Source organism: Rhopilema esculentum, chromosome 15 (assembly GCF_057945365.1).
Source record: "Rhopilema esculentum isolate cy_ngs chromosome 15, ASM5794536v1, whole genome shotgun sequence".
NCBI lineage: Eukaryota > Metazoa > Cnidaria > Scyphozoa > Rhizostomeae > Rhizostomatidae > Rhopilema > Rhopilema esculentum.
In genome coordinates this window covers 9,623,381-9,650,946 of record NC_142829.1, presented here as the reverse complement: position 1 = coordinate 9,650,946, position 27,566 = coordinate 9,623,381, and the positions used below count along the sequence as shown (strand labels likewise).

General features: G+C 36.6%; 1 protein-coding gene across 3 annotated transcripts; it reads left to right on the top strand.

Moving 5' to 3' along the window:
- On the top strand, positions 1-27,178 carry LOC135685499 (protein DOP1A). Of its 3 annotated transcripts, XM_065201464.2 has the most exons (22): positions 1-379; positions 1,038-1,390; positions 4,228-4,417; positions 4,684-5,496; positions 5,837-6,470; positions 7,245-7,471; positions 8,570-8,722; positions 9,139-9,251; positions 10,334-10,384; positions 10,940-11,205; positions 11,695-11,861; positions 11,892-11,991; positions 12,262-12,522; positions 13,474-14,254; positions 14,918-15,147; positions 16,336-16,496; positions 20,076-20,327; positions 21,010-21,318; positions 22,864-23,103; positions 23,440-23,549; positions 23,888-24,284; positions 24,446-27,178. In XM_065201464.2, exons 1-22 carry the CDS (start codon positions 245-247, stop codon positions 25,310-25,312), a joined length of 6,810 nt encoding a protein of 2,269 aa, XP_065057536.2. In that variant the 5' UTR covers positions 1-244; the 3' UTR covers positions 25,313-27,178. The 3 variants fall into 3 exon arrangements, with proteins under 3 accessions (XP_065057536.2, XP_065057535.2, XP_065057534.2); XM_065201463.2 differs by having other exon boundaries at positions 11,695-11,991; positions 14,921-15,147; XM_065201462.2 differs by having other exon boundaries at positions 11,695-11,991.
- Positions 27,179-27,566: the final 388 nt, after the last annotated feature.

The window sequence follows — 27,566 nt, the reverse complement described above, 5'->3', positions numbered from 1 at the left end:
TCTTATTCATTACGAGAAGTTTCAACATTGAAGCAGATGTTGAACTTAACACCAATGTACCAAAGTTGGCACTTATTTCTCTAGTTGTATTTCAAAATAGAGAAAACCAAATATTTTCCTCTCATTGTTTGCCTTTGTTATCAAGATGGAGTAAAATTGTGCTAAATATGCGCAAAGCAAATGCGATGAAAATAACCATTTCACCGCCGTCGTTAGGCCAGAACTGGTGAAACCGATAGCGAAAATGGAAGAAGAGCTTAGTTACCTTTCTGATGGAAAATTCAAGCAGTATGGAACAGCCGTCGATAAGGCGCTGAAGTCATTTGAATATTCAAGTGAATGGGCAGATTTGATATCTTGTCTTGGAAAACTCAACAAGGTTTGGAAGGAAATTACTTTGTTTTGCGGTAGATATTGTTGTTTGTAGAATTTTGGAAAAATACTTGTATTTGAAGTCTTTACAAGTCTTCTACAAATATCGCTTGAAAATAAATTACAGAAAGCTCATTTCTAAGTTGCAATAAACTTGATTAAGGAAAAAAAGATTGAAAAATATTTCTTATCTATGTAGACAATAGTTTGAGTCAAATCCCTACTGAGATGGTGCTGTCTTTTTTGGGGGAGGGGCTTTTTAGGTTAATTCCTACTAGAGCAGAAAGTCTTTCTATTTATAAATTTTTAGGAGTAGTCGGTGCAAGTACTGTTTGGATACTTTGGGTATGGAGAAGTCATGTGAACCATCATTTGTGACAAGCACAGTATATGTGTGGATAAGGTTTTGCCCATGAAATGCATACTTTCCAGCTTGAGATTAGCTTGAAAAAAAGTTTGCTGTAGATAGGAACTCTTTCAATTGGTAAAAGTATTTCAAGCTTGGAACAAAATGATGCTGTGGCACTTAAAAAAAATTAAAGAACTTTGAAAGGTAATGCTACTGGAGTTAGGCCAAATATGAATTTTCCATCATGGTGATTTTAAGATAGTAATGGTGAAAAATCAATTTATTAGTCCTTTAGAAAGTAACCTTTACTTTTTAGGTCATTTTAACTTATTCTTCATTTCCACTCATCCCACGAAAACTTCTTGTTGGAAAAAGACTTGCACAGTGCCTGCATCCTGCATTGCCCAGTGGTGTACATTTGAAAGCCTTGGAAACTTACCAGTTGATTTTCAAGCAAATTGGAAAGGCAAGGCTGATAAATGACCTTTTCATCTACAGTTCAGGCTTGTTTCCATTGCTTGCTCAAGCTGCCATTTCAGTTAAACCTGTGCTCCTTGATCTGTACGAGGAGTTTTATGTTCCACTTGGTAGACACATCATTCCAGGTCTGCCTGGATTTATTTTAGCTGTATTACCAGGCATAGAAGAAGGATCTGAGCATAATGAAAGGTATAATAACCCTCTTTATATATTATAATGTTATGTCCATAACTTTTAGTAAGAAAAGTTGAATAGGCTGATAGTTACTCCACTCAAAGTCATAGTTCTGGATCAGTGTGACCAGATCTAGCATAATATAATGCTTTCAGCATAATATTGACCAAAAATCGTCATTTAGCATAAAATCTAGCATAATTTGGAATCTAGCATAACTCTGGCATAATTTTGATAGTTTTTAAAAATTCGCTGTTTCCATTGATCTGTTGTCTATCACCACCAAATGGAAACACTTTACACAAGAATGTGTGACTTTCCACTTCCAGGGTTTAGCCAAGTGTTTGGAACGGTTGGCAGCCAAATATTTTATGGTTGGCAGCCAATTTCAGGCAGCTAAATTCAGTACACAAAAAAGCTAAATTTTTGACAATTGCGGGGAGTGATAGTGTAATCAAAATTTGCTTTATAGGCTACAAAGCTTCCATTTACTTTTGTCTTACATTGTCTGTTATCTTTTACGTTGTTTCATGTTTCTTTATTTGCAATTTTGAAATCATTCTAAAACAAATTTGAATATCAATTTGAAAAAATTTATTTTCCTTTGCATTTTATGTTTTTTTTGCAACATGCTGCCAGAATTCTCCCAACTTTTGCTTCTTCGGCCAAATCAATTTATGACAGCCAAGGGGTTGAGAAATCTTGTATGTCAAAACCATTGATCTAAATTGCCTTTTTGTGTAGAAAAGATGGCAATTTTGAGTACACTGTGTTTTAGATTGGGGGTCAAAAAAGCCAATGGAAACTTTGGTCACTTTTGATATTCTGAGCATCCTCTAGCCTCTTTTATTAGCATAATTTTTGCAAATCTAGCATTATTTTATGACAAATTTGGCATAATTCCAAAATTGAGATCTGGTCACACTGTTCTGGATCTGTACTTTTAAGAATTAAAGTCACAATAAGAGTTGATCTGACTTGCCATTTTTTGATATTCAAGTCTGTCCCTACTTCCCAGTACTTCATTGTTTATATTTATTACCATAAGGTTAAAATGTTAATTGCTTACATCCCCTGTTTTATAGCTAAGTTTTGCTTATTACTGGGCTGAATCATCAAGTGAAAATTCTGGGATCAAGTCTGTGCATGGATTGTTGGGCCTATGTTTCTATGATAAGTTCTTTGCATAGGAAGGGGGAAATTATTTTGACAAATTATATGTGCTTAGTTAAGAGTTAGTTCATGTCAAGTTTGTTGGTTTTAGTTTTGAAAGTAAACTGGTCATAAGAGTTTAGAAAGTGGTAAATTGTTTCAAAGTTTCTAGCTGTGTTGAAAAAGAAGATGAGTTGTAGGAGAAGGTTATGAATTTAGCTAGGCATTCTGGATTGAGAGAGCACGAGGAGTTTTTTGTGTTTATGGCATGTTTTGTGGGACCAAGGCCCAGAGGCTTAAGGTGCTAGTGAACAGCAATGATATGGTCTTGACATACAACAAATACCCTCCATAGCAGGCACCTTGTTACAGATCTTAAGAAACTCACTTTTGTGGTCTTAAATTCACACTTTCAATTTCTTTTCAAATATGTGTATACTTCATTTTTACTTGATTGAGCTCGGGCTTAAAAAACCTTGTAAATTGAATATATGTATATATGAATACCAAAATTATAAATTTACTTGGTTGCTGACAAAGTTAAGGGCCATATCTTTACAGTATTGGGTGTTTTTAAAGAGAGGAAAATTGTTCTTTCCTTTTTAAACAATAGATAAAGACTACAGGTGGCTGGATTGTTTCACTGATATACCATCATTGTTTCTATCGACTGGTGGAAATTCAGGGCTTTTAAAACTTCAGGGATTTATTTCTATTGAAAATCTTTGTTTGTAGGAAAGACACAGTAAATGTTTTATAGATTACATTTATATAAGGCTGCCCATTCATTGGAACAACCTTTTCATATGCCTTATATATCTAAATATGCAAATTTTAGAGTATGCAAATTTTACAGTTATAGTGTTATGTATGATTGTGACAAATATTGTCTTGTATTGTATCTTAATAGTATATCTTTACCGATTAGTAATACAGATATTGAAATTGTTTACAACAGGCATTCTGATGATGAGAGATCAAAGGGTGTGGCCCCAAATTTTTTTGCAGTACTATAGAGCCTCATGCAAAACCTTTTTCGACAGTACTGTAAACAAAAACATGCTTTGATCCTAAGATTTTTTGATGGGCACAAAGGGGCAAACAATTCTAGTTGGGCAGGCAATGCCCCCTCCTATGCCCCTCCTTGGTTTCGTGCCTGCCCTTTTATATGCTTTATATTTCCAAACTGCCTTTGACAAAATTTTAGAGTTCCACAAGTCGGATTTTAGTTAAAATTGTCCTGTATTGTATCTTTAATGGTATATCTTTACCAATCGGAGATGAAAATGTTTAAATTATTTACAGCAGGTATTCTGATGACGAGGGTCAAGGGGCGTGGCCCCCAAATTTTTGCACTACTTTAGAGCCTTATGCAAAATCTTTTGGTATGGGTTTTTGATTTGCCCTTGCCCCCTACTTTCCAACTTAAATAGCAACTGCTGTACAGATGCTCTGAATTGAATCTGTTTAATATCTCATAAGAGAATTTCAAGCTCTGCAGTTTTCTCTATATGTTTTGTTTTAGAATGCAACAAAGTAGGAAGGGAACTTGGTAATGACATAGATCCTCGAACACAGATATATTTTACAGGATCATCTAGACCAGTCTCGACACTTTCTCATTTACACATTACTTTTTATGCATTACCTGATTATTTTTGAATCAAACCTTTACAACTGACTTTTCATCTTGATTCCAGGACAACATCCATCCTTGAAACTGTGTGTCAAAATTCAAACAAAGAATCTTTCTACTCTGCCCTCTGGGGGTGTGTTTTGCACTCAACGCAAGTTCGTTTGTCAGCAATAACATTTGTTCTCAATCACTTGGCCAAGGCTACAGATGGCAGGGATACAAGTTACGTTTTCGGAAACAACCGTGCTCTTATGGTAAGCATTGGAAAACCTTTAACGAATGTTTTTTTGTGTCTACTAAAGACTCGGGAATCTTTGATAGTGGCCCTAAGACATTATAATCAAAGTAACAATCTGAGTAATTCTGCTACATTTCCAAAACTCTTTCAAACTGATATTCGATTTCTTCTGGAGATAATCAGGAAGATAGGTATTTGAAAGCCTTTATTGTGTTTTTGAAAGCCTCAACTTGGTATATTTCTGTGTTTTAAAATGGCTTTCCTTATTTCGCTACATTCTAGGTTGATTCCATATGTGCTGCATTAGAAGACACAAATGTATTGGCTCAACGTATTACCCTTGACCTCCTGCTGACGTTCTTACCTATCTCTACACAACAAGTTGAAGAATCGGACATCGTGAAAATACTAGTCTGCGCACTTAATGTAGTCCTGCGTAGAGACATGTCATTGAATAGAAGACTGTACCACTGGATCTTGAACACAGGCACGGGGAGTATGGGCAACAAACTGACTAGAACAGACAGTAATGATTCGAGCAACCCGGGCGTTCCTGACGAAAGCACCGCGTCGTCGTTGACTTTCTTTGAAAAATATTCTAAGAAATTTGTTGTTGAAGCTGTCATCATCCTCTTCAGGCTACTGTCTCAAGATCAATCTGTGGCAGACAGTATCAGATTTAGCCATACAGAAAGCAAGATGGAAAAACTTAGGCCATTAAGAATTTTGATTAGCTTGCTCGATAAACCAGAGATCGGATCGCCAGTTTTGGAAGAAGTCCTCGTCGAAGTTTTTAGAGCACTGCACCACGAATGTTCAGTGCATATGACTGTGGAGGAGCGTCTAAGCACCAATGATGAGCTCTTAAAAACCGCAAATTTGCTGTTTAATGCATTTGAGCCTTATTTTATATGGGAGTTTCTTGAGAGGGCGTTGATCAATTCGTTTATCATTGATAAAAGGGATTCCGGGATGCTATTGGATGAGATGCATAGTGAAGTTGGCAAATCTTCTCCCATCGTTATCAACACCAGGCAGCCAAGATGCTCTGAGCTATTTTCCTTGGCGGAGCTGCTCCTTGATATTGTGTACTTGGTATGTCCTTCTAATTGTTACATTCGGGGATAGTCATGCCAGCCTCAAACTGTTGATTTGGTCTAAACAACCCCCATTCTTTTTCCTCCCTTACTTTCTTACATACAAAAATCGATAAGGGTTAAAGAATATAAAGAGTTTTCATCAGACCCCACTCTCTTTTAATGCAGAAAGTACCTGCTTGTATCTTGTCTGTTTTCTGCTGTTTAATAAAGGAAATATTACACTTGCTGACGTTGTTAAGGATGGGTTTCAAATACCTTTTTGAATGTTCCCATAATGGAATCATCAAAATAATCTTCCTGACTTGCATAGAATCATGACTCTTTCCTTTCTGCAGGATGCATCAAGTGCAACCCAGAGTGAGCACTGGCCTTCTCTTTTGATTTGCCTTGTCAGTGAAATGACAGACTATGTTAAAACGATGAACATTGATGAAATAAACCAAGGGATGCTTCTGGCCTTGAAACTCCTTTCCAAGATATCCCCGGATATCAGGTCTCCGGCATCTACTAAAAGAACAAGGTCTCAGTCAAGCAAAACTCTATTTAGTCGCGTAGGGAGAAGAAAAAACCACAAAGATTTGGCCGAAGGTCAGGAACAATCGACTCCAGTGTCATCAAACGACGAACAGCACTCACATAGTCAGAAAGACAGTGAACGATGCAACGAGGAGTCAAGTAGTATACAGTTGTGTGTTGCCAAGTCGACAGCGTTCTTCCATGCATTTGTCAGGCATCGTATTATGCCATGGTTAAGTGACAATGCTACCAATAATGCAAGCACCAATGAATGCTTGGTGGCCAATGGTTCTGACGTACACGAACATTCTGATGAGGAGACCCAGGGTTCTAAAAAACCTACCGAAGCTACTTGTGTTTTGACATTTGCTGCATCTTGCAGATATCTTGTCGAGCTCGCTTGTTTTCCTTGTTGGGAATCATGTGCTGAGATAGACGAAACGAAAAATTATAGTAAGTTCCTTTTTTATTTTATTATTTCTTTGAATATTTTACATTTATATATTTACGTTAGTATCGCATTTATTCTAGAGGTGCTCCTTATTGTGTCGATGAGTAGTTGCCTTGTTAGATGCCATCTTTAATTTTAGCTAGTTTCGCTAAACGGTGCTCGAATGAATAACGCCGTCTTTTTATTAGTGAAATGAGTTACCTTCTTATCCCAGCATAAAAGAATTTTCTCTTATTGAAACAGCCTTATGAATAGAGTCCATCTGACCCATATGTTTGTATATACCTTGTCAGTTTGTATGACGTATTTAAAATGATGTTAGAATGTGTATATTACCTGTCTGCTGTTAGAATGTCTGGAAATCCTAGAAGGGAAGCGGGCACAATGTATTTCTTATGGCTTCTCTTAATTTTCTATGATATTTCTTAAATTTTTGAAAAATTAAGGAATAATGGAATTTTGTTAGAGCATACATAAGTAATTTGTAATAGGTCTAGAATGTAATTCATAGTTAGCAAGAAAAAAGTATCGTTCTGTGATATGCTGTGTTATTCATGCCTGGATTTCAAGTTTAGATACGCACGGGTTCTTTTCACAGTACTGACATAACTAGATTCTTGAGCTTTCGCCGGTTTTAATAATCAATAATAACTACTTCCAGTGTAAAAAAATCAGCGCAAAAATATCGCTTAAGTGGATTATGGCTACATAAGATTCAAGATTTAAAGGCCTATTGATCAAGGCCTTTCATAAACAGTTAACAATCTTTCTGACAGGACACACACTGAGTCCATGGTTGCAGTCTTTAATAAGCTGTGCATCGCAAGCCAAGGACATCGACATCCAAACGGTTGCCATGGGTGCACTGTTGGATCTCATAAACGTCAGTCTTTGTGTCTTTCCTTCGCTGGATAGAGGTCACGTGACAAAGGGTGCTGCCAACATAATTCCACTGATATCTCATCGAGATTTTTCAATACTTGAAAAGTCAGCCGTGTACAAGGTACGTTTCTGTAAATAGTTTTTGGACAATTCATGATTTGAAAATCCCATTTTGAGGAAAATGTAGCCAATTAGAATAAGAATATACTATTGAAAAATTGATGTACAAATTTTACACTGGTTCCCGACGTGTCCACTGTCATTGAGTGGTTTACCCGAGCTCATGCGAGAGATCTAAAAAACCTCTTTACCCTGACTGTCTGTAAACTTTCTATAGCCTTTTCACTGTGGTATGAAACTAAATAATAATAAACTTTGTTAAAAAAACAATGTGAACAGGAGTTGCTTTGCTACACTATGGCTCTGTTACACTAATTTGTCTTTACTTTACTTATTGGAAAATGCTGAAGCTCTAGTTTTATGATTCTTATTTTTAATGGTTTAAAGGTTTGTCTAGAATGGTGACAAGCGAAAAAAAAGCCAATTGAAAAACAGAACTGCCAACAGTTCTTTTATTAGTTGCAAATGACCTTATACTAGCAAAAGTATTTTCTTCCAAATTGTGTATTGAATCAAATTGAGGTGGTGCCCTTTCTAAAAATTCTTTGGGTTTTATAATTATATTAATGGGAAAATTATATAAACATATTTGATCTTAAATATCAGATGCTGTAATATTGTTAGCAGAGAGAGAGATCTTGGCCTATATTGGTTTTGAGAAAACCCTATTTCCGTGATTTCTCCAAGTTCCAAAAGGTACCCCTTTTTCTAAGTTTTGCTGTCCTAGGTTTGAAGAAAAAGCCACCCCTTTCTCAGAGGTTTTCTGCATGAACTTGGGTACATCTCTGAATGAGAGTGGACGCACCGGGCACCAGTTAAACGTTTTAAAAGCACAGATGAGTCTGTGTTTCTGCTTTCCTCACTAGCCCATAACAATCAGATTTCGTTTATCTTTTGATAAACCCTTTCCAAGTGGTACATCACTACCATTTTTGTTCATAGTATAAGAACCCAAAATATTTATCACTACGATGTAAACATTGAGTTTTTTACTTTAACTCTGATACGAAAATTGAATGTTTCCGTCTTCTTGATTCCTTCCTTGTTTCAAAAGTTTTAAATTAAAACCCAAGTTAATGATAGCTTTTTGGTTTGAAAGGACATGGCATTGATTCTTTGGAGTCAGATCGGACCGGCCAATTGCCAGCTGAATTCTGCATGTGCTGAGCTCTTCTTGAGGCTTCACAATGTGTCACCATCGTCTTTAGTTTGTGAAGATGCCATTTCAAGCTCGATGGTTGCTCATTGTTTGGTAAGCAATCTTCTTCGTCCAGTATTTAGGGAAAATTTGATTTGAGGCAAGAAATTTTAATAACAGAACCTTGTATTGAAAAGTGCAAATAAAATTGGAAAATAAACAAAGAAAACGAAGAAAGAATCATCTCGTGTTAACTCTTGGCTGGTCTCTTGCTTTTTTATAATTAGTCACTAATCAAGTTCTTTTGCAATTATTAGATAATGATTTGTTTATATTTCAATGTCTTAGATAGATATTTTCAGTGAAAAAGAAAGTAACCTACATAATATGGAGCGTTGATTGTTTCTCGAATCGCCTGTTACTGAAAGACGAACTTGCTGTGTGATGGATTTCTTTGCTGGTTTTTATGAATAAGGTATATCTAATTTGAAAACAGCCTTAAAATGCTGACCAATTTTCCTTTCTAACAGAACCAAAGAAGGAGTGCCCATTGGAAATTTTCTGTTTTGTGGCATTTGTCGAGAGAGTTTTACAAGAATGAAAGCAGCAAGTCTAGCAGGGGAGGAAACAGAAGCTTAGACAGGTATGGGGATTATATGAATTTGGTTTACATTTAGTTTATTAGCAGGTATACCTTCATTGGTATGGATCTTAGAAATTGTTGTCATGGTAGTTGCATAAGAATATACCTGACTCTTGATTTCTTCTCAGACCGTTATCAATCACATGTGGAACAAAAAGGTCTTTTCTGTTTTTATTGTAAAAGTTTTTGTAAGTGAAGTTAAAAGTTAAATCAAATTTTTAAGTTAGTGTTTTCAAAATTATCAGGCGTGCTCAACCAATCAGGTGTTACTGTAGCTTCATAATGTTGCATGATGTGAACCTAATGTCTGGTTTCTAAATTTTAAAAGCTTACATATTAAATGTCAAAGCTTTTAAAATATCTGAGTACATCTTCGAAATTTATGTATACCCTTTTTGAATGGATTAGAAAATACCGTGTAATCTTAAGGCGATTGCTGTAGAAAATGAGTTGCGCTTATCAAGAATCATTATATTCTCTATTTTGACTAGATCTCTTTATTAAAGCCTATTGCCCATACTGATGAAGAGCATCAGGCCTAAAGGCCAAATCCCGACCCCGACCCCCTTCCTGTTGGGTGGCTGTTTCTAGAGACTTGATGACTACCTAGTCTCGAATTAGGAATAAAGCGGGAGGGGAACTCCTGCCTATTAGGTGAAGCCTGAAAAAACTTGCGCATGCGTTAACTTATACGAGGCTTAGCGTGTATCTGTCGGGGGAATTTTAAAAAAGAATGAAAGTAGACAACTTTATTTGAGACGAAATGCCCCATGATAGTGAACAAATTCAATCATGTATCATAATTCGTTTATATCTGATTAATGAATGACAATTTGTCATGGCTAAGTTCGTCTAATGAAATCGAGGTTAAAGGGGAATTAAGGAATTTTATTGTTGACTCAGGCTTCAAAAACAGCAAAGGAACCGACGAGAGTTACCCTTCTGCCTAATTCCTATTCTGTGACCTAGTTGACTAATTAGCATCCCTTGATGTGATTTCATTCTTTGATTCTTCATTTCTTTCATTAACATGGTGAATTCTTTATGGTTTTAATGTTTTTATTCTTTGGTTTTGTTTTTAGGTGTATGCTGCTGATGTTGGATAGCCTGCAGTCTGATGACCCAACAATAAGGTGGATATTTTTATACAATTGTGTTTGCATGCGTCAGCAAAACGATGAAGATAGACAACGAGGCTTCAACATTAATCCCAAAGCTAACTTTAGTCTAGGCTATCGTCTCCAAAATATTAACATTAATTAATTTACCATCGGTATTGATAAAATTGCTTTAAAATTAATGATGTTATTACACAGGGTCATGTTCATTTTCAGCTCAACCAATGACTTTTAGCTCTTTTAAATTGCTACATTGTAGTCAGCTCATTTTATAAAGGGTTGTGATTCTAATCGTTTTAAAGCTGTGAAAGGAAAGGCTCTTTTAAGGATATTCCAGATTATGCTTCTTTGGGGTAGGATGACCTTTGTGCTAATAAAAGTGTGGAAGCTTTTATTGAATGTTATTCCCGAGGTTTTCTGGACATGGTCTGCTCATGATATAAGCAGTTTCTTTATAAAAAATAAAGAAAAAATAGCGTTTGAAACTAAGTTTGAAGCAGTCTTACGTAACGATGTTCCAATCACTCGATCCTGCAACTAATTAGATTGAATTCCTTTATCCATCTCTAGCAAACGATCGCAAGAATGGCTGCAGCACTCTGTTCACTTTGGCGACATTGGCAGGATCCTTGAGCCCTTACTTATCACTATGCTGAACCCATCAAGCAGGCGTATCTCTGTTCATTATACTTTCCTTTGGAGGTCAAACAACCAGCACACTGCACGGCCACAGAGCATTACCTCCGAAAAGCACCAGGGCAAACCAAACTGGAGCAATGTTGAAAACTGTAAACAGTCCACAAGCACGGACTCACAAAGTGACCAAATGGATTCAGGTTGGAACATATTGTTTATAAGATCGATTCTGAAGTCTTCACAAACATCATGTTTGATTAGGGAAATCAGGCTTTTGTATATTTGCGAAAATGTGCTTTATATGCAGACTATGTAATTTGCAGAAACCTTGACTTACTTGAAAGTTACAAGACTAGTAGATACAGGAAGTGGTTCTTGCAGAACTTCTCGAATGGTTTTCTGACAATGTTCTAGATGAAACATGGTTTCATGAATTTTACTCTACCAAGATGTGACTATCACAACTACCTTTGCAATTTTTATTCTCATCTTGCATTGTTACGAAAACCTAAATTCATGGCCTGGCAGTTTATTTTTTCTATCATTTATTTTAATAAGTTATTGCTCATTTATTTGATCGAAATTGTTTCAGTTCTTTTTTCTGTAGTAAGCAAAAGTGAATATTTCTATTTTTGTGAATCTTACGTCATTCTTAAAGACTGTTTTGATGAAGATGAATATTTTTGCAGTTGCAGACATATCAGAAGAGCCATTTAACGAAGAATTAGACACAAGGGCCTCGGGCGAAGACGCACAAGAAGCATTGAACAACGAGGACAGCGATGATCGCGAGGCATCGAGTCGAATGCAGTCTGCTGAAGGTGATGAACAGCAGCAACAGGAACAGCAGCAACAGGAACAGCAGCAACAGGAACAGCAGCAACAGTTTGAGACCGAGGAGGTGCAGGAGGATGAAGGTAACAGCAAGGAGGTTTCTGGTGATGCTGAAGAATCAAGGAATGAAATGAATGAAAACACTTCCAGGGGTAGGTGTTTGTTAATTCCAATGGCATTAAGAAGACTCGCTGCATTAAGGAGAGCATACGTGCCTAACATTCTATTTTACCTGCGTATTTATTTAATGATTGCTGATTACAATCGATTTCCAAAGCTCTGAGATCGTTTATCTTTTTGCTTCCTAGTTTATCTCTTCTGAACAACAGGCATTAAATGACAGGCATTTAGTGAAGCTTGCGCAGCTAGTTCAGTTTAGTTTTATCAAATGATCTTGCACATAGTCACATTTTTTATTGCAGAGAAACACGCCCGCGTCACTGTTCACCCGTTGCATGTGCATAGGCTGTTTTACACACAGCTCTACGACACGACCCAAACAATATACGCCCTGAAGACTGTCATGTCGATATTGGAAGTGGACGGAAAGGCGTTCGTTTTTGCCTCTGCAACAACCAGCATGAATATGTGCAACACAGCTCATCAGACGGCTCTCAGGGAATTGCTGATACGGCACAGGAGAGCCCTGAGTGGCAAGGATTTCTATGGGTCTCTAGCTGATAGTGAGTAGCTAATGTATCGATTGGATGACGTCATTAATGTTTATCTAAATCGTTAACTAAATCTTCACGACTAAAGTATAGAAGGATCTGGTTGGCTCGATCATAGGCCTGGCTTGGGATAAAGACTTTCTCCTTCTGTTAACCCAGCAACAGATTGGTACCCTACGACAACACCGTAAAAGCGAAAGGCTGTGACAGAAGGAACTTGCCACCCTACCCTTTTATGTTGATTCGTAGATTATATGCTCTCTCTAACAGGCGCCTTCCCAGTGGACGTTGGTATACTTCACTCACACTAGCATACCCCGTCATGTAATTGTTTAGTTTCCCAAGTGTTTGGTTAGGCTCTCTAGGGGCAATTGTATATCCATATGGTCGTACAAGAGTATATATTCCAGCGAGGAGATCAGTCCTTTGAACCCCAAAAGCGGGGTAGAGCAACAAGAAGTGCTCCGTGTCCTCGTGTCCGTGCTCCGTGGGCACATAAGGTTTATTGTATCTCTAAAGTTGTGTTGAAATTTGTGAAAGTTTAACTTGCTGAGACCAACCCTGAATTGAGTAAGATGAGACAGGCCCTTTGGTTCTTGAATCCCAAATACTGATTTTTTTATTTTCTTGCTATTTAAATATTTTGTTAATTAATAAATGTTAAAATTTGCAAAAAGTCATGAATGGACTTTGTTAGAAGCAAACATATTATTGCAGTTGTCACAAAACTTTCTTGGGGGAAATTTTTCCAGTTTTGAGGTTTGTTTTAAATAAATCCTTGGTATTTTGTTTGTTTATTGTTTGCATGGAATTTTTATGAAGTTGCTGTTGTGTTTGTTTGGTACACTGTGAACTGATGTTTTGTGACGCCTCTGTTCTACGTTACTTTCTCGAATTCTTTTGTGGGATTTGTCCTTTCTTTGTAAGATCGCTGATGCAACTCTTTTGTTTATAAATTCTCAGGTCAGCAACTTCTGGTGAAGGCAAGCACAGCAAAGTACATGGAGATAATTTTGTCCGTCTGTCTTTATTTCATCCGATCTGATTTTCATGCATCCATGAAGGTCAGTCGGTCAGATCTTGAGGACAATTTTCGTGTGAAAGTTAGCAGCCTAAATGTCCTCACAAAAATTGTTGATGTCTTGCTTCAAGTTGTCGCTGACGATGATGTTGGGTTTTCAAATTTCGTCTCTGATTTGTTCAACCGTTGCAAAGTTCAGCGAATCGCCCTGCATTGTTTACTCAGTGTCGTCTACGGAGCCTCTGGTGAGAATGAAACCGCGCGGAAAGACTTGGAAAAAACAAGAACTGCTTCCTCGCAAGATGAAAAGAGTCGGGTATACATGCATGGGTTCCTGCTAAGATTCGTAAAAAAATTGATTTTCCTTGAAGATCACATTGGAGTTGGCATGTCATCTTTGCAACAAGGGTCAAACGAAAAGAAACTGAAGAGGAAGGATAAAAAGAGCAAGGCAAAGCCACTAAAGACCTCACCATTTGAATATAATATAGAGACACCTATAGTATCACAGACCATGTATCTCTCTGTATTACTCATGGCTTTAAAAGGAGATAAATCTTTTTACAACCACGATGATTGGATAAACGTGGTTATAGAAACATTGCCCAAATGTGGCTCATCATTGGCAAAGATCGTGATCCCTGTCGTTGAACAAATTTGTCAAAATTTCAAGAGTACGGCAAAGATATTTTCTGAATCTGTTAATGGAAACATTATCAAAAGGTGTGGGATTTATCTGTATTTATAATGCCACCAGTGGCAATTTCTCTGCAGCTTTTAATGTTTGCGAATGTTATTTGAGCGAGAAGCGTTTGGTTGTGGGAACAGCTCGCCCACTTTCCATCAGTTTGCCATCTGTCGCGTAAATTATGAAATGTTTTTTAAAAGTACCCGCAGAGATTATAAAAGAAATCCTTCCTACCACAACAGAAGAAACTTAATCTCAGGGTTTGTTTGTATCTTGAAGCGTTCTGTAGCAGAAGCACAGAAGCCTCCAAAAATAAGCTTGTAATTAGATAGAAATTTATGATCCTGAAGCAGCTGAAGTCAAAATTTCAAGCATTTTGGTTCTTGATTTCAGCTGGTATTCAAGTTTTTTTTAAATACACAGGAACTAGCTTTTAACTCTAATCTGAATTTTGTTACTCTGAGAAGAAGGCTTGAACTCACATCACGGGACAAAATGATAATTTTTGTAGTAAACGGTTAGAAATTTAACAACCCTCCATTCTGAGAAATTTCCATTAAGATTATTTTCAACTCTAAATTTTTCACTTTTTCTCTAGGCTAGACTTTAGATCTTTCATTCTATCTACCGAGTTTTCAAGCTTTTGACAAATGACTTTAGTCGAATCTTCCCTGTTTTAATCTTTTCTTTTTTTATAGCAGCCGGGAATTCCCAGTTGATTACATGCTAACGATGCTGGAGAAAATGACGTCAATTTGCCACTATTGCTTGGTTGACAAAGATGCTTCTTCTGTTTTGCAACATGGCGCTTCGGTCAAACCTGGCCAGGATCTGCAACGTAGCGACAACTCTATGTCAATATTGGAGAGCCTCGCTCATGTGTTCTCCCCTCAAAGTTTACCGAACCGAGGTGCAACAAGTGAAGAAGGTAGACATTAAAAGATTAGATTGAATTGAATTCTTCTCCAGTATGACCTTGACATGACAGCAGTGAAGCTTTAAAATCCTAAACAAGTTTTTAGATAGCGATGCTTTGTCAAACATCAGGACAAATATTTTCTGTATCAAGATGACAACGTCGGTAAAGCATGTAGCTTGGAAAGCGCCTAAAAGATGACATATTATATGCTTTAGTCTTTAAATGATAGAACTAGTCATGAAGGCTATCTGCTATTTGCTTATTTTCTTTTGCAATTTGATAGAGAACTTTTAATTGTTTTGTTTCCCTGCTTTCTCGCACAACTGAAAAAAGGAGCACCAAGATAGCAGGGTGGTCAAGTGATCAACTACAAAAGAAAGCCAGTGAAAATGAACGAATTGAAAGTGCCACACCCACAACCCGCCTTATTTTATTTGTTTTTACAAAGGCTTTCATTGCTTGAGGGTATTGTTAAGAAGAAAGCTTCTGACTAACAGCGCATTATGCTTCTATAGAAAACAAACTTCAAGTTGCTTGTTCGTTCTATTTATTAGATCTCATTAGCTAAGAAATATCAGTACTTAAGTAAGAGCTTACCTCCGATTTCACTCATCTTTTCTTGCTGATTTAAGTGTCAAAGATTTCATAAAGATTTCATGAATACCAAATGCTAAAGAGCTGTTTTATAGAAACGTAACATTGGATAACATGAAATTAAACACAAACTAAGTCAAAAGGAGCTCCTCTTTCTATTTACCTTAAAGCAAATAGGTGCCTTATTACCGAAAAGTCATCATTTCTATACCATCTTCAAAAGAAAGATTTTTTGGTTGTTTTTCAGGGAGGGTGATCTAGTCTATTGTTTTTCAACTTTTGTCATCTTAGGCTCGGTTTTTTATGGAACATTTTTTATGCATACGAGTGTGTATCGAAGCTTCACTGCATGTTTCATGGCTTTGAAGCTCCACTGATGTACTGCTATTTTAATTTTGCTGTGTCCAATTTTCTTAGTTTTCCCAACAACTCCAATTTTCTCACGCAGTGGCATGGCTTTCCTTAGAAGCAATTTCTCTTTGGAGCTGCATACGATTTTCAAGACAAACAATTTTGAAGAACACAGGCTTGTTATTTGTGATATTGTAACTATTCATTTGTTGGTTAACTATTGAATACAAGACGATTCTTTTGTTTTTTCAGTTAACAACCCGTATATTGAGGCACGAGAAGGACTTTTGAGCATCCTACCAACTATACTTTCATCTGTGTTGATGGTATGGCATGTTTGGAATGCTACCGACTCGAAAACCAGTCGATGGAGGATCGTCTCTGAGTTGCCCCTCCCAATAGGCAGTCCTAAGGTAAGTTGAAATTCCTCGAGGCCCATTAAAGAACCGTAGGCGAAACTTTTCCTTTCATCTTCCCAACAGTAAATTTTGACTGCATTTACTAAAAGTGATGTTGCAGCTTTAAAAAAAACATATATTAGAGGAATATAAAATGCATGTATCTTGGTATGCAATACAGTTACATTCAACTCAAAAACTCATCAAAGCAGTCTTTCAAGGTCCTCATTATTTTGGCTTTAGTCTAATTAGCTTTAGAAGCTAAGACATCTTCTTCAGTTAAATTTTGATTTTACTACATCGGTTATTCTTTTTCTAAAATGAAGTACAACATGATTTTCGCCATGATTTATGACCTTGAATTTTCAAATTTTTATGTCTTACTCAAATGTCCAGTCATAAATATTCTAAAAGAAAATTTCGGTTACCGTTCTTGATTTGTTCATTCACCCATTAAGTCATTCGTTCGTTCTTTCATTCATCCAATTTATTAGATAAATGCCATTGCACTGAACAATCTTAACTTTTAAAACCAGATTAATTAGTTTTTTCCCTCAACACCCTTATTTTTCTTTTTAAACTCTCTTTTTATAAAAATTTTGTCTATTGTAAATATTCAGGCTCCGAATAATCCAATGTTAAGAATACTATGGGAATATTACTCAGCCTGAACTAGCATATTTGTGTGTCATTTTTCAGCAGTTGACTGTTTTGGAATGTTCGTAACACGGAATCGCAGAAATGACTTTTCTCGACTTCGTTCTTAGTTCTTATTCAAGAGCGGAAGCTGTTCTCCTAAAACCATATCAGTTTTGAAAAAATAAGAAAATTTTCAGAATATATTTAGGCTCAAAACGACGAATTTCTTAAGAAATTGGGACTGAAAAAAATGTATCGCATTCTTATAAAAATGAGTATATTGCTGAAGTTTAGCTTCGACCATGACACAGTCCAGTACTTTATTTTTACCACCGCGTTGCTGGGTGACACGATGAATAACCATGTTTTTAAGTATTACTATTATCGTCAATATTTCAATGTTTGTTATAATTTACAACCCATTTCCCTTAAGTAGTTAATTACTTATTAACGATGCACAATTACTTAATTGATTAAGCTATTTTACCTATGTGTCTTATTTTAGAAATGCATTAATATAACCTGGGCTTTTGGTTCTATACAACCCAGTCTAGTTGACAGATTTCTTTACTTACGTCATTCACTTCAGTTCCAATCATTTTCGAAGATTTGCAGTGCAGTAACAATATGACATACAAAGGAACATCCCGTGCAATATTGTTGGTGTTTGGTTGTAAAAAGCAAACAGCATTGGTGTTTCTTGTATATGAAAACAACCTTTTGCTTTTGCTCATGTTTACTCTAGCCTGTATTCACACAACACCGTATCGAATTACAATTCATACCAGACAGGCTTTCGGTCCGTACGTCAACCCTTGAATCGGACACCCTCTGTGTCGTTTTTTAAGAAAATAATCATTCCTTTATCAGAATGCGATACGTCGTCTCTCCGGAACCCTTTTTTGCTGCCATCGTTGCGCATAGGGTTTGTAGACAAATTGTTCGTGCTACCCAACGCAAAGCGCAACGTGCTAGAGCCTAAGATTATTCATAAATTCTTCTCAAGCGACACAAGGTGCGAATTCACCTGAAGATCAGCGAAAAAATTCGAATCTTTTTGATGCGTTACATCGTCACATAAACAAAACAAAAACAGAACAGAAAAGAACAATAAATATGGAATAAAAATATAAAACTTAATCAAACAGCACCATCTCAACTCCGTCTATTTCATCAGACCCAATGTTGCCCTCGATATCACCTGCAAAAATTAATCTGTTTTAGCAAAAGATTTGTTAAACTACTCCAAGGTCGGATACGTCTATTTCAAAACGTATAGTGTGAAACTCGCATTTGATTTGCTTTCCAAAAAAAAAAAATTTAATTCTTGATAAAGCTTGAGCCTTGCATTATTCTTAAATTATTCGAAAATTTCAGCGATTTTGAGCCTTAATATTCTTATAGACTATATTCTTATTGAAAAAATTTGTATATGCGTTTGGTGCCATTTAAAAGCGGGAAAAGTAGGCCTTCGGAATAGTTTCCTCCTTGGTGGCTGAAATCGAATTGTCATCTCTAGCAATTGTTTTAATAAGTCTTTGATTGCTTTATTTTCTTGTACATCTTAGATAAGACCATATCACGTACCTACTCTGGGTACCCAAGCAGAGAAGCGGAGGAGCGTAGGGGTGAAGAGTAGCCCAGAGCCGCTTTTTCTTCTTCATATCTATACGCTTCTCCGCTTCTCTGCTTAGCATTCTGTTAACGCCTTCGAAATTCTGTGGCTCTGGTACCCAGGGTACTGATGTACCTTGACTAATCTGGACAGAGTTTTAGACTCTTGTTTTTTTAAAATTTGTTATTCATGTGGTCTATAATCATATGCTAAATAGAGAATTATTTATTAAAGTAACTTACGTAAGCAAGAAACAAAAACTCATACAGTAGCAGACGTTATTTGATACATCCTTTAGTAAAACGCAAAATTTTCTCGTCACAATTACTGAATCCACTGCATAGATCAATTTTTGATTGTATTTTGTGGGAAGAATGATAGCCAAACAGCTGAATCAATCGACTTGCTTGGAAAATATTTTCAGTCAACATGGAAAGCTTCTTAGCTGTTGCAATGCTATTTTGAAAGTATCTTGTGTGTACTTGTGTGAAAGTATCTTTTTAAAAGCAGTCTGTCTCCCATTGTTTTTACAATCTCTTTTCATGGCCAGGATATTCATGCATCGTTGGTTTAATGCACAAATAACCAAATAGAATGAAAACCACCATCGTGTCCTCTCCCTGAGCAAGTTGCTATGAATTATGTTTAGGTTTCAAACGTCTGAGTCAGCTTCGATTTTTTTAAGATTAGGCATTTTTTGTCGTGTTCACCCACAATAACTAATGTCGGATGCTAAGAAGGCAGGTGAAGTCCCTCTTTTAAGGCGAGGCTTTCAAGCTCGGGGGGGGGGGGGTGGGTACGGGGACGTGCCGTTATTTAGGGTTACTTTTTTTCTGAAAAGTGCGAAATTATCGGTACTAATTTTTGAAATTTGTGCACCATTTCAAACTATGGTTACCATTTGAAGAAACATGCAGAATTATGGGTATTATTTTGTGGAAATATGTTTTTTTTTTAATTTTGATTTTGTGGAAATAATGATTTTTTTGTGCTTTAAAAATTTTATTTGCTCTGCTTAATAATGGGTATAGTTTTCGTCATGTTTGCAGAATTATGGGTCACATTTTTTCAAACATTTGCGAAATTATGGATCCAAAATTTTAACCAAAATGACACGTCCCCGTCCAAAATTAGGCATAGTTTACCTCCCGAGCTTTCAAGTCAGAATTAGCCAATCACAAAGGGGACAGACTGCCTTTCAAGTGAATTACTCTTATTTGATTCAGTTACTAGTTCTCCAAAGTTTGAAACAAAAGTTCCAAACTCGTACTAACCCTATTTAAGCTTTGTTGGTAGACACTTTGTCGCTCAACAATACAATTTTTGCATTCAATCAACAGAGCATAAAGCAAGCAGTTCTTCAACTTCTAACCCCCGTGGCCATGCAGCATACTCCCGTATTTCTTGCTGCTTTGGCTGATGTCTGGAACTCATCGAAGAAATCAAATCAGGAGGGTGAAACCGAAAAAACACCTAACCTTGATAAGCAGACGAGAAAGGAGAAGAAATGGTTGTCATCTGTTAACCAGAAAACGGTCCCGTTTATCACAGATGAACAACAAGGCTTAGTTGATATTGCATTGGCCATAAAAGTGAGTCATTATCGATGTTATGATGCGGAAGTACGAAATATTCTCAAGTCGCAATATTATCGACATTTTTGTGGTGACGTTAAACTGCGTATCTCAGGCAATATCAATAATTTCAATTCACGTGAATAAAAAGCCTTTTTTGGGAGGGTTTGCTAGAATGAAGCAAATTGTATCAGACCTGCTCATGATATGCTATGTGTACTGACTTGTCTTAACAAATTTAATAATGGATCCTCTTTTTCCCTTCATGATTTACAGAGATTACCTGTCATGAATTCCCTTCATGATTAAGTTGGTTCTTTAAGGACATTACTTAAATGAATATGACGGTTTCAGATACCAAGAATAAACTAGAAAAGATAGAACAGAACATTAGGTTACTTAGGGTTAAAGCTAGAAGATTGTGGCACATGGTACAAAAGGAATGAGCAGATGTTATTCACGACAGGGATATATTCGGTAAAAATCATTTAGCTGAGGTATATATTACCCCCATCAAGATAATTTCAAAATAATGTAGTGAGATTTGCTTCATATTCTCCGCAAGAAAGGTCTGTCTCCTGTAAATTTGCTTGACTTTTTCATCAGGCTTTATTATCTCTTATATTTTCTTTAGAAAAACTCTCCTGAGTAAATGCATTCCTTTTGCATCTTTTTAACTCATTTTTATTTGCCTTATTAGGTTTTATCAGCAGAAACAATCGTCTTAACAACCAAACAAGTGCTGCGACAAACTCTCATTGGTAAAGAGAAGGGATCAACAGGAAGCCAGTCGCTGGAGCTTAATCTGCTCCAGTTCCTCTTTGAATACTTGAAACGAGTTTCAAATGATCAGCTTTCGTTGATGAAACCCGTACTGCTGGCCTTTTTGAAAGAAGGCGTCAACTTGAATGTCGCCCCAGCCGGGCTGTTTGTGCTCTTGAATATTTTGTACGTTTTCATTCTGCGAATTCAATGCCCTGAGGAAAAACGAGCAAGGAAAGAGCTACAGGTATTAATGTCAAATCTTTCTTTCAACTTTGAGGCGCTGGTCTAAGCTTATCATTCATTTGAACATCTATCATTCTTATAAGCCAGCTATTTGTATTAAACCATCTGCTCCCTTCTAAATGCATTTTGATTCGCAATTCAAAGGCAAACTGATAGTTCAGCTGAGTAGATGTTAACGTCATTGATTTGCTTTCGCTACGATTGCTGTAGTTTCGCATGATTTCAGCAATCCGTTGTTTACAACTGTCCTTTGACGATACTTGCTTTCAAAACCAATGGGAGAGAATTTGACAACTCAACGTATTTAGATGCACTCTCTCTTGTTAACGTATTTAGGTGAAAGACCGCAACGTATTTAGATGCAGAAGCAAGTCTGGTTGTTTTTTTCTTGATTTTCAAGATAAGGGCTACATTATGCTACGAAATGGAAAAATTTAAACTTAATGAACTAGCAAAATAAAAGTTTGCTGTCAAGATTTGGAAATCGCAGTGTAAGGAAATTTACTTTTGAGCCTATTTCCACTCAATATTTATCCTTGAGTTGCAGTTGCTTCATGCTAAACCGTGTCATTTTCTCCCTGTAATCGCCAACGCTCGCATTTTGCTGCTCTTTATACTTGTAATTAAATGCTTAAAGCGATTTCTTTTCCAGCTGCGTTTCGCTTCTTTCACCATGTTGTGAAATAACGTATTATTTGCTCTATACGTGAACTGTTTGCATGATGCAAGAACAGTTCGTTGCTACACTTCGATCGAACTATTCGTGTGAATCTTTGGTTGAAAATTGATTGAGATAAATCATGGTTAGAAAAAGCATTTTACTCTATTCGATCTTCCGGTCAAGATTCGATCGTAAAAGTAGGTTTGATCTGAGGTCTACTTTTCGCTACGTATCATTCATCATTGTTTTATATTTAAAACCCTCCGAAAAATCCATTGTAAATCAGGATATGGTTTAGGCTTTACTGCCAGCAGCAGAGACCCCCAGAAAGAGCCACTTGCAAGGCAATAGGCGCCAAAAGCTGCTAGTGCGAAAATTTGACAGAAATAAATCCAATGTTCTGAAGCAGTTCCACCAAGAAATCGCTATCTTCTCTTGTAAGTCAATCCGTCATAGGGTTCCTCGCGTGTTTATAAATTTCTGGTAAAATCTCTTTTTTACCAATTTTCAAATTGAATGAAATTAAAGGAGAGCCATATTTTGCAGCAAGGAATGAAGGATGGACAACTCATTGAATGAACACCTATTCTACTTCTGTGTTGCTTTCTTCTATCTGGTCCTTCTAAAAATTGGTGCCAAAAATTCCGTGATAGCAAATCTGTTCATGTTAAGGAGGCAACTTCTGGGTGAAAAAGAGTTATGAAGAAAGATGAAGGAAAAACCACTTTCTTTCGATCTTATTGGCCAACCGTCACAAAAGGTTTTTTAACTGATCTCTCATTGGTTCTCTCTCAAACAAACTGTCTCAACTTTGGCTTTAAGTCGAATCCAACTTCTAATGGGCCAGGTTTGATAAGGTTGACGCATTATTTCTTCTTTTTAAAGGACCTTGCACTGAAATACTTCGATGCTGTCAATACCATTGCTGGAGCTTCGCTTGAGAATTCGACGTGGTTTCGGCGCAACGTCGCAGTGCTTCCACAGTCAGACCAAAATCCAGACGAGCCGCTGGTTAAACCCAAAGAGCACACGAACGACAATCCAGAGCCTACAGTACCGGTTGCGCCGACAATGCAAACTCGTAATGCCCAATACAGTGCGAGTGCGCTGTGTCTAATGGCTGAGGTATTGTCATCATTCAAGTCTAAGCTTATTGTCAAGCGTGCCATTAGCAATGGAAAACGCTGTTTTCAAAGTTCCAAATTAATTAATTTCAGATCTAGACCATGCACTTCTTCAGAATTTCCGTAATGTGTTATGACATTTAAGTATCTCCTCACTTCTAAATGTCCCACTTTGGTAACATGAAGCCCACATAAAACTTGGTACCTGACACTGTTTGTACCCAACCACCTATTGTTTGGTGTCTCTTGTGCTTCTGCATAGTAGCGTCTCCACTTCTGCATTGTATAAATTATTTTGTCTCCTAAATATAAAAAGTAATAAATAAATTTTTCGCAGATATTATCTTCGATGCTGGATTTGCTGTATCTGAGTGAAGAGAAGGACAAAATCACAAGCTTTATGTTCTATGTTATATACAACGTCACGCCATATTTGAAGAATCACAGGTTAGAGAAATGCATCTGTGATCATTAGGTCATCAGACTTTGATTATATACTCTATAGGTATTCGATCTCTAGTATACGGTTAAACCTCCATTAACCGACATCTCTTAACAACGGACACCTCAATACAATGGACACCCCTCAACAGCGGACAGATATCTTTGTCCCTAATTGTTGAAACACTCTTAAAGGGACCGCTATATTGAAAAAAGAGTTGTTCACTAATGCTAAGCATCAGGACCGATACTTCCACCTGCTTGTTTTCACAGAATACAAACAGTTCCTGAACATAAGAAGTTATTTTAGCTACTCCTGTTTGATACTGTTTTTTTACTTGCAGCAACCAAAACGTGACAAGTTTCCGAGGCAGCAGTGCTCTGCTTGCCTCAATCACCGATTTCCAATACACTCTCAGATCTTGGAAGAAAGATGTTTACGAGTTATTCCTCGATCCAGGCTTTTTCAAAATGGACCTTCTCTCCTTGCAATACTGGCGCTCGATAATCGATCGATTGATGACTTATGATGTTGCAACATTTAGAGATCTGATGGCTCGTATCAACCTTACGCAAAGTGGGACGATAAATATTTTTGCTAATCGTGAACAGGAAATAGAGCTGCGAGCGGGTTTACTCAAAAGGCTTACATTTGTTCTGTTCTGCGGTGAAATTGATCAGTATCATAATTATATGCCAGACATCCAAGAGAGGCTTGTAGATAGCCTCAGACAGATGCAGGTTTGTTGTATAAACTTCTTTTTCTCGAATAGTAATCTATTAGTTTTCAGCATGGCTGTGAAAATGTTTGACAGAACGTACACTTGATAGTCTTGAATCATAGAATATATGGTATTGATTAACATTTTTCAGTGACATTAATAATGAAAATTTCTTTTTAGGCACCAGTCCTCTACGAACAAGTTTTCTTCTGCTTTCGAGTCCTTATTCTGCGCATGTCTCCACACCATCTTACATCCCTCTGGCCTCCCATTATCACAGAACTGATTGTTATCTTTTTGCAAATGGAGAAGGATTTATCGCCGGCAGAATCTCAGCAAGCCAAAAGTAGCATCATGGGAACCCTTGAGTCATTTTTTACTTTCAACGGTATGCTCAGAAACAAAGGCAAATGGCTGAATTTGTACCTGGAAGCTTGCAAACTGCTTGACTTGTCATTTTCTCTTCAAAGCGACACACTGCCTCACTTCCAGTCGTATAGATGGGCATTTATAGATACACCAGGTGTAGAATACGAGGCAGAAGAAGTGGAACATACCCGGGATGGTGACAGAAATGGAAAAGCAACCTCACAAGGAAAAGTCGTAGCAACTTCAAGTAAAACACATGGTAATTCACAAGCAAAGCCAGCAAAAAGTGTAGAAGATTCGGTGTCAAAACTTAGCGTGATGAACGCTCCGCTATCGTCAAAGTTGAGAAAATCTGAGAAAAAAGGTGGCAAGAGTAAAACAAGCCATGATAAGACGAGTGACAATGTGCTAAGGATGAGGTTTGCTCCTTATTTATCAAGACTGGCTACACTGATAGTACAGAAGCATGCCGAAAATGACGGCAGTGAAGGCAAGACATCTCACCCTTTACAACTGGCGAAAATCGATTCCATTTTTGAGCTGTTGCCATTTCTTCTATCAATCACAAATAGCCGGGCAGTGCTACACGAAGAGATTCAAAGCAAATTGGACTTTGCCTCTTTAACCAATGAAATGTTAGAGGAATTGGTAGAAAAGGATTTCCAAGATCAAGCTTAGTCAACAAGAATTTGTTGAATCGTGTCAGTTTAAGCGTTATTTCATCAATCATATTTTTAGCTCGTAAGTATATATTTAGAATTGTTATTCATGCAATGTCGCTATGAGTTTGTTTACGTTGTGGGGTCTATGGAAAATGGAATAACTATTGGAAATCCAAAGCCAAACTTTAGAACCCTTGATTAGAATATTCAAGGTCCAGCGACGCTTACCTAAGAATTTTCAGATATAATTTGTCAGTCATTCCTTTATTCCTCGTTATTATTCATGTATTCAAACAGAGTTGAGCTATGCCTACATGCACTGTCATTTATATCTTAAACGAAGCAAATTTGCTATTAACACCTTTTTATAAGATTTTTGCAAATTTTTGCAGAGGGCTACAAAATGTTTTGGATAATTTGATGTTCACGGTAATTTGATATACTTCTAATTTCAACAATGATTTTGCTGCATTTACATACTATAAATGTTTCCAAAACAACCAAATAGAAGTTTTGGGAGACATTTTTAGCACACCGTTGATTACCTGATAAAATATGTTTTCTTAACTGATGCTCGGTGTTATTATTCTTGGAAAGTTGAGTCTCGCTGCTCATAAAAAATTGAGTGTACTCTTAGCCATAGAAGATTTTCAATCTACTTCTGACTAATTCATCCGTTGCTTGGATGCCTCGTGTATTCAAAGGGGAAGATATCAAATTATTTCAGTGTTTTGTCAATCTAAATATTTTAAATGTTCAGTATGATTAAATGTCCGTCTCGAGATTTGAACAATTATTATTATTTATTTATGAATTTGGCCAGTGCCATTTGAATTATATATTTTCCTTGTGAGAAAAGTGTATTAATTATTAACGGGAATGGTTTTGTTTTATGTGGAATACCAGAGTAAAGTAAAATGTATAATAGAATACGTTCAACGTTTATTTACCTCCTTATTACCCATTTGCTGGAGAATGTGATGTTTTCGAAAATAGCTTTTTTGAAAACTAATAAAGACACAATTGGCACCTGACAAAAAATCTTTCTGGACTTTTGCAAAACTTTGAATTCCTTGCGACGATCTGAATTAGTTTGGCGAAACCCAGTCAAGTGTCAGTCTAGACCAAGTTGTACGGCAGAAAATGACCTTTTATGTTTTCAATAGGTTTGTGTGATCGATGCCAAGAACGTTTTGATACTACGAAATCTTTCATATGGGAATCTTGCAGTATATCAACACAGGAATCTTGCAATAGTGAACCTTTCCTTCTTGTAGAACGTAACATAAACAAATGTACAGGAAGGTAATTAGCCATAGAAAAATAAGTGCAAAGAGAATTTCGTTTCAATCAAGAGGACAAACAAGGACTTTGTAACAATTAATGATCAACGTGTACCACCCCCACCCTATGAAAAGAACTGAGAACTTCGGCAATTTTAATAAAAATTGAAAATCTATCCAATGCTTGATATCAATGTCATCAATTTGATTGCTTTTGTCAAACATGGTAGGAAATTATATCAAAATGCAGCAATTTTCAGCGTTTTCAAACATTACAAACTCAACTTGTTTAAATATTTATCCAAACTCTTACCAATTAAAGTCTCCAAATTCATATTATATGATTAATACAATAAGAAAAATGAGTCGAAATATATTGGTTGTAAAAATTAGCCAGGGAAATTGCATTATTTCATTTCCTGGTTTAAATGATTTTGATGACAATATTTGATTGATTAATGATTCTTTAATGATATGTTAATATGGTTCAAATGTTTGTTAATACAACCTGACTTTATCATAAATTGATATTATTTGATTTTTCTGTAGTTGCCGAAATGCCTTCCAAACTGAAATATTTGTGAACTGCTTCAAAAGCATTTATCTTGTTTTCTGAATTCTATTCTCTGCCAGGGAGTAAATCTTTGGTTTCCTTGATGCTGATGACGATGTTGCTTTGCTAAGCGCTAATGGAATAATAAAGCGACAAATTAATTTACAAATGGTCACTAAGAAGAAATTTTAGCTTAGCAGGAAACATTGATCAGCTGGTGCGTCAGCACGGGCGTGTTGGAGACTTGAACCAATGACTGGTCACGTTGGCATGGGAACTAGCTTCTGTACTTGCGTAGTTCAGGTTGGAAGGCCTAAAGATTTAATCTGGTTAGGAAAATGAAAGCGCACCTCTTTCTAAACTTCTCGTGATTATATTAGTTCATGGATGTTAGAGAGGCAGAATCTAAAAGGATGGATAGATAATCCGACTCA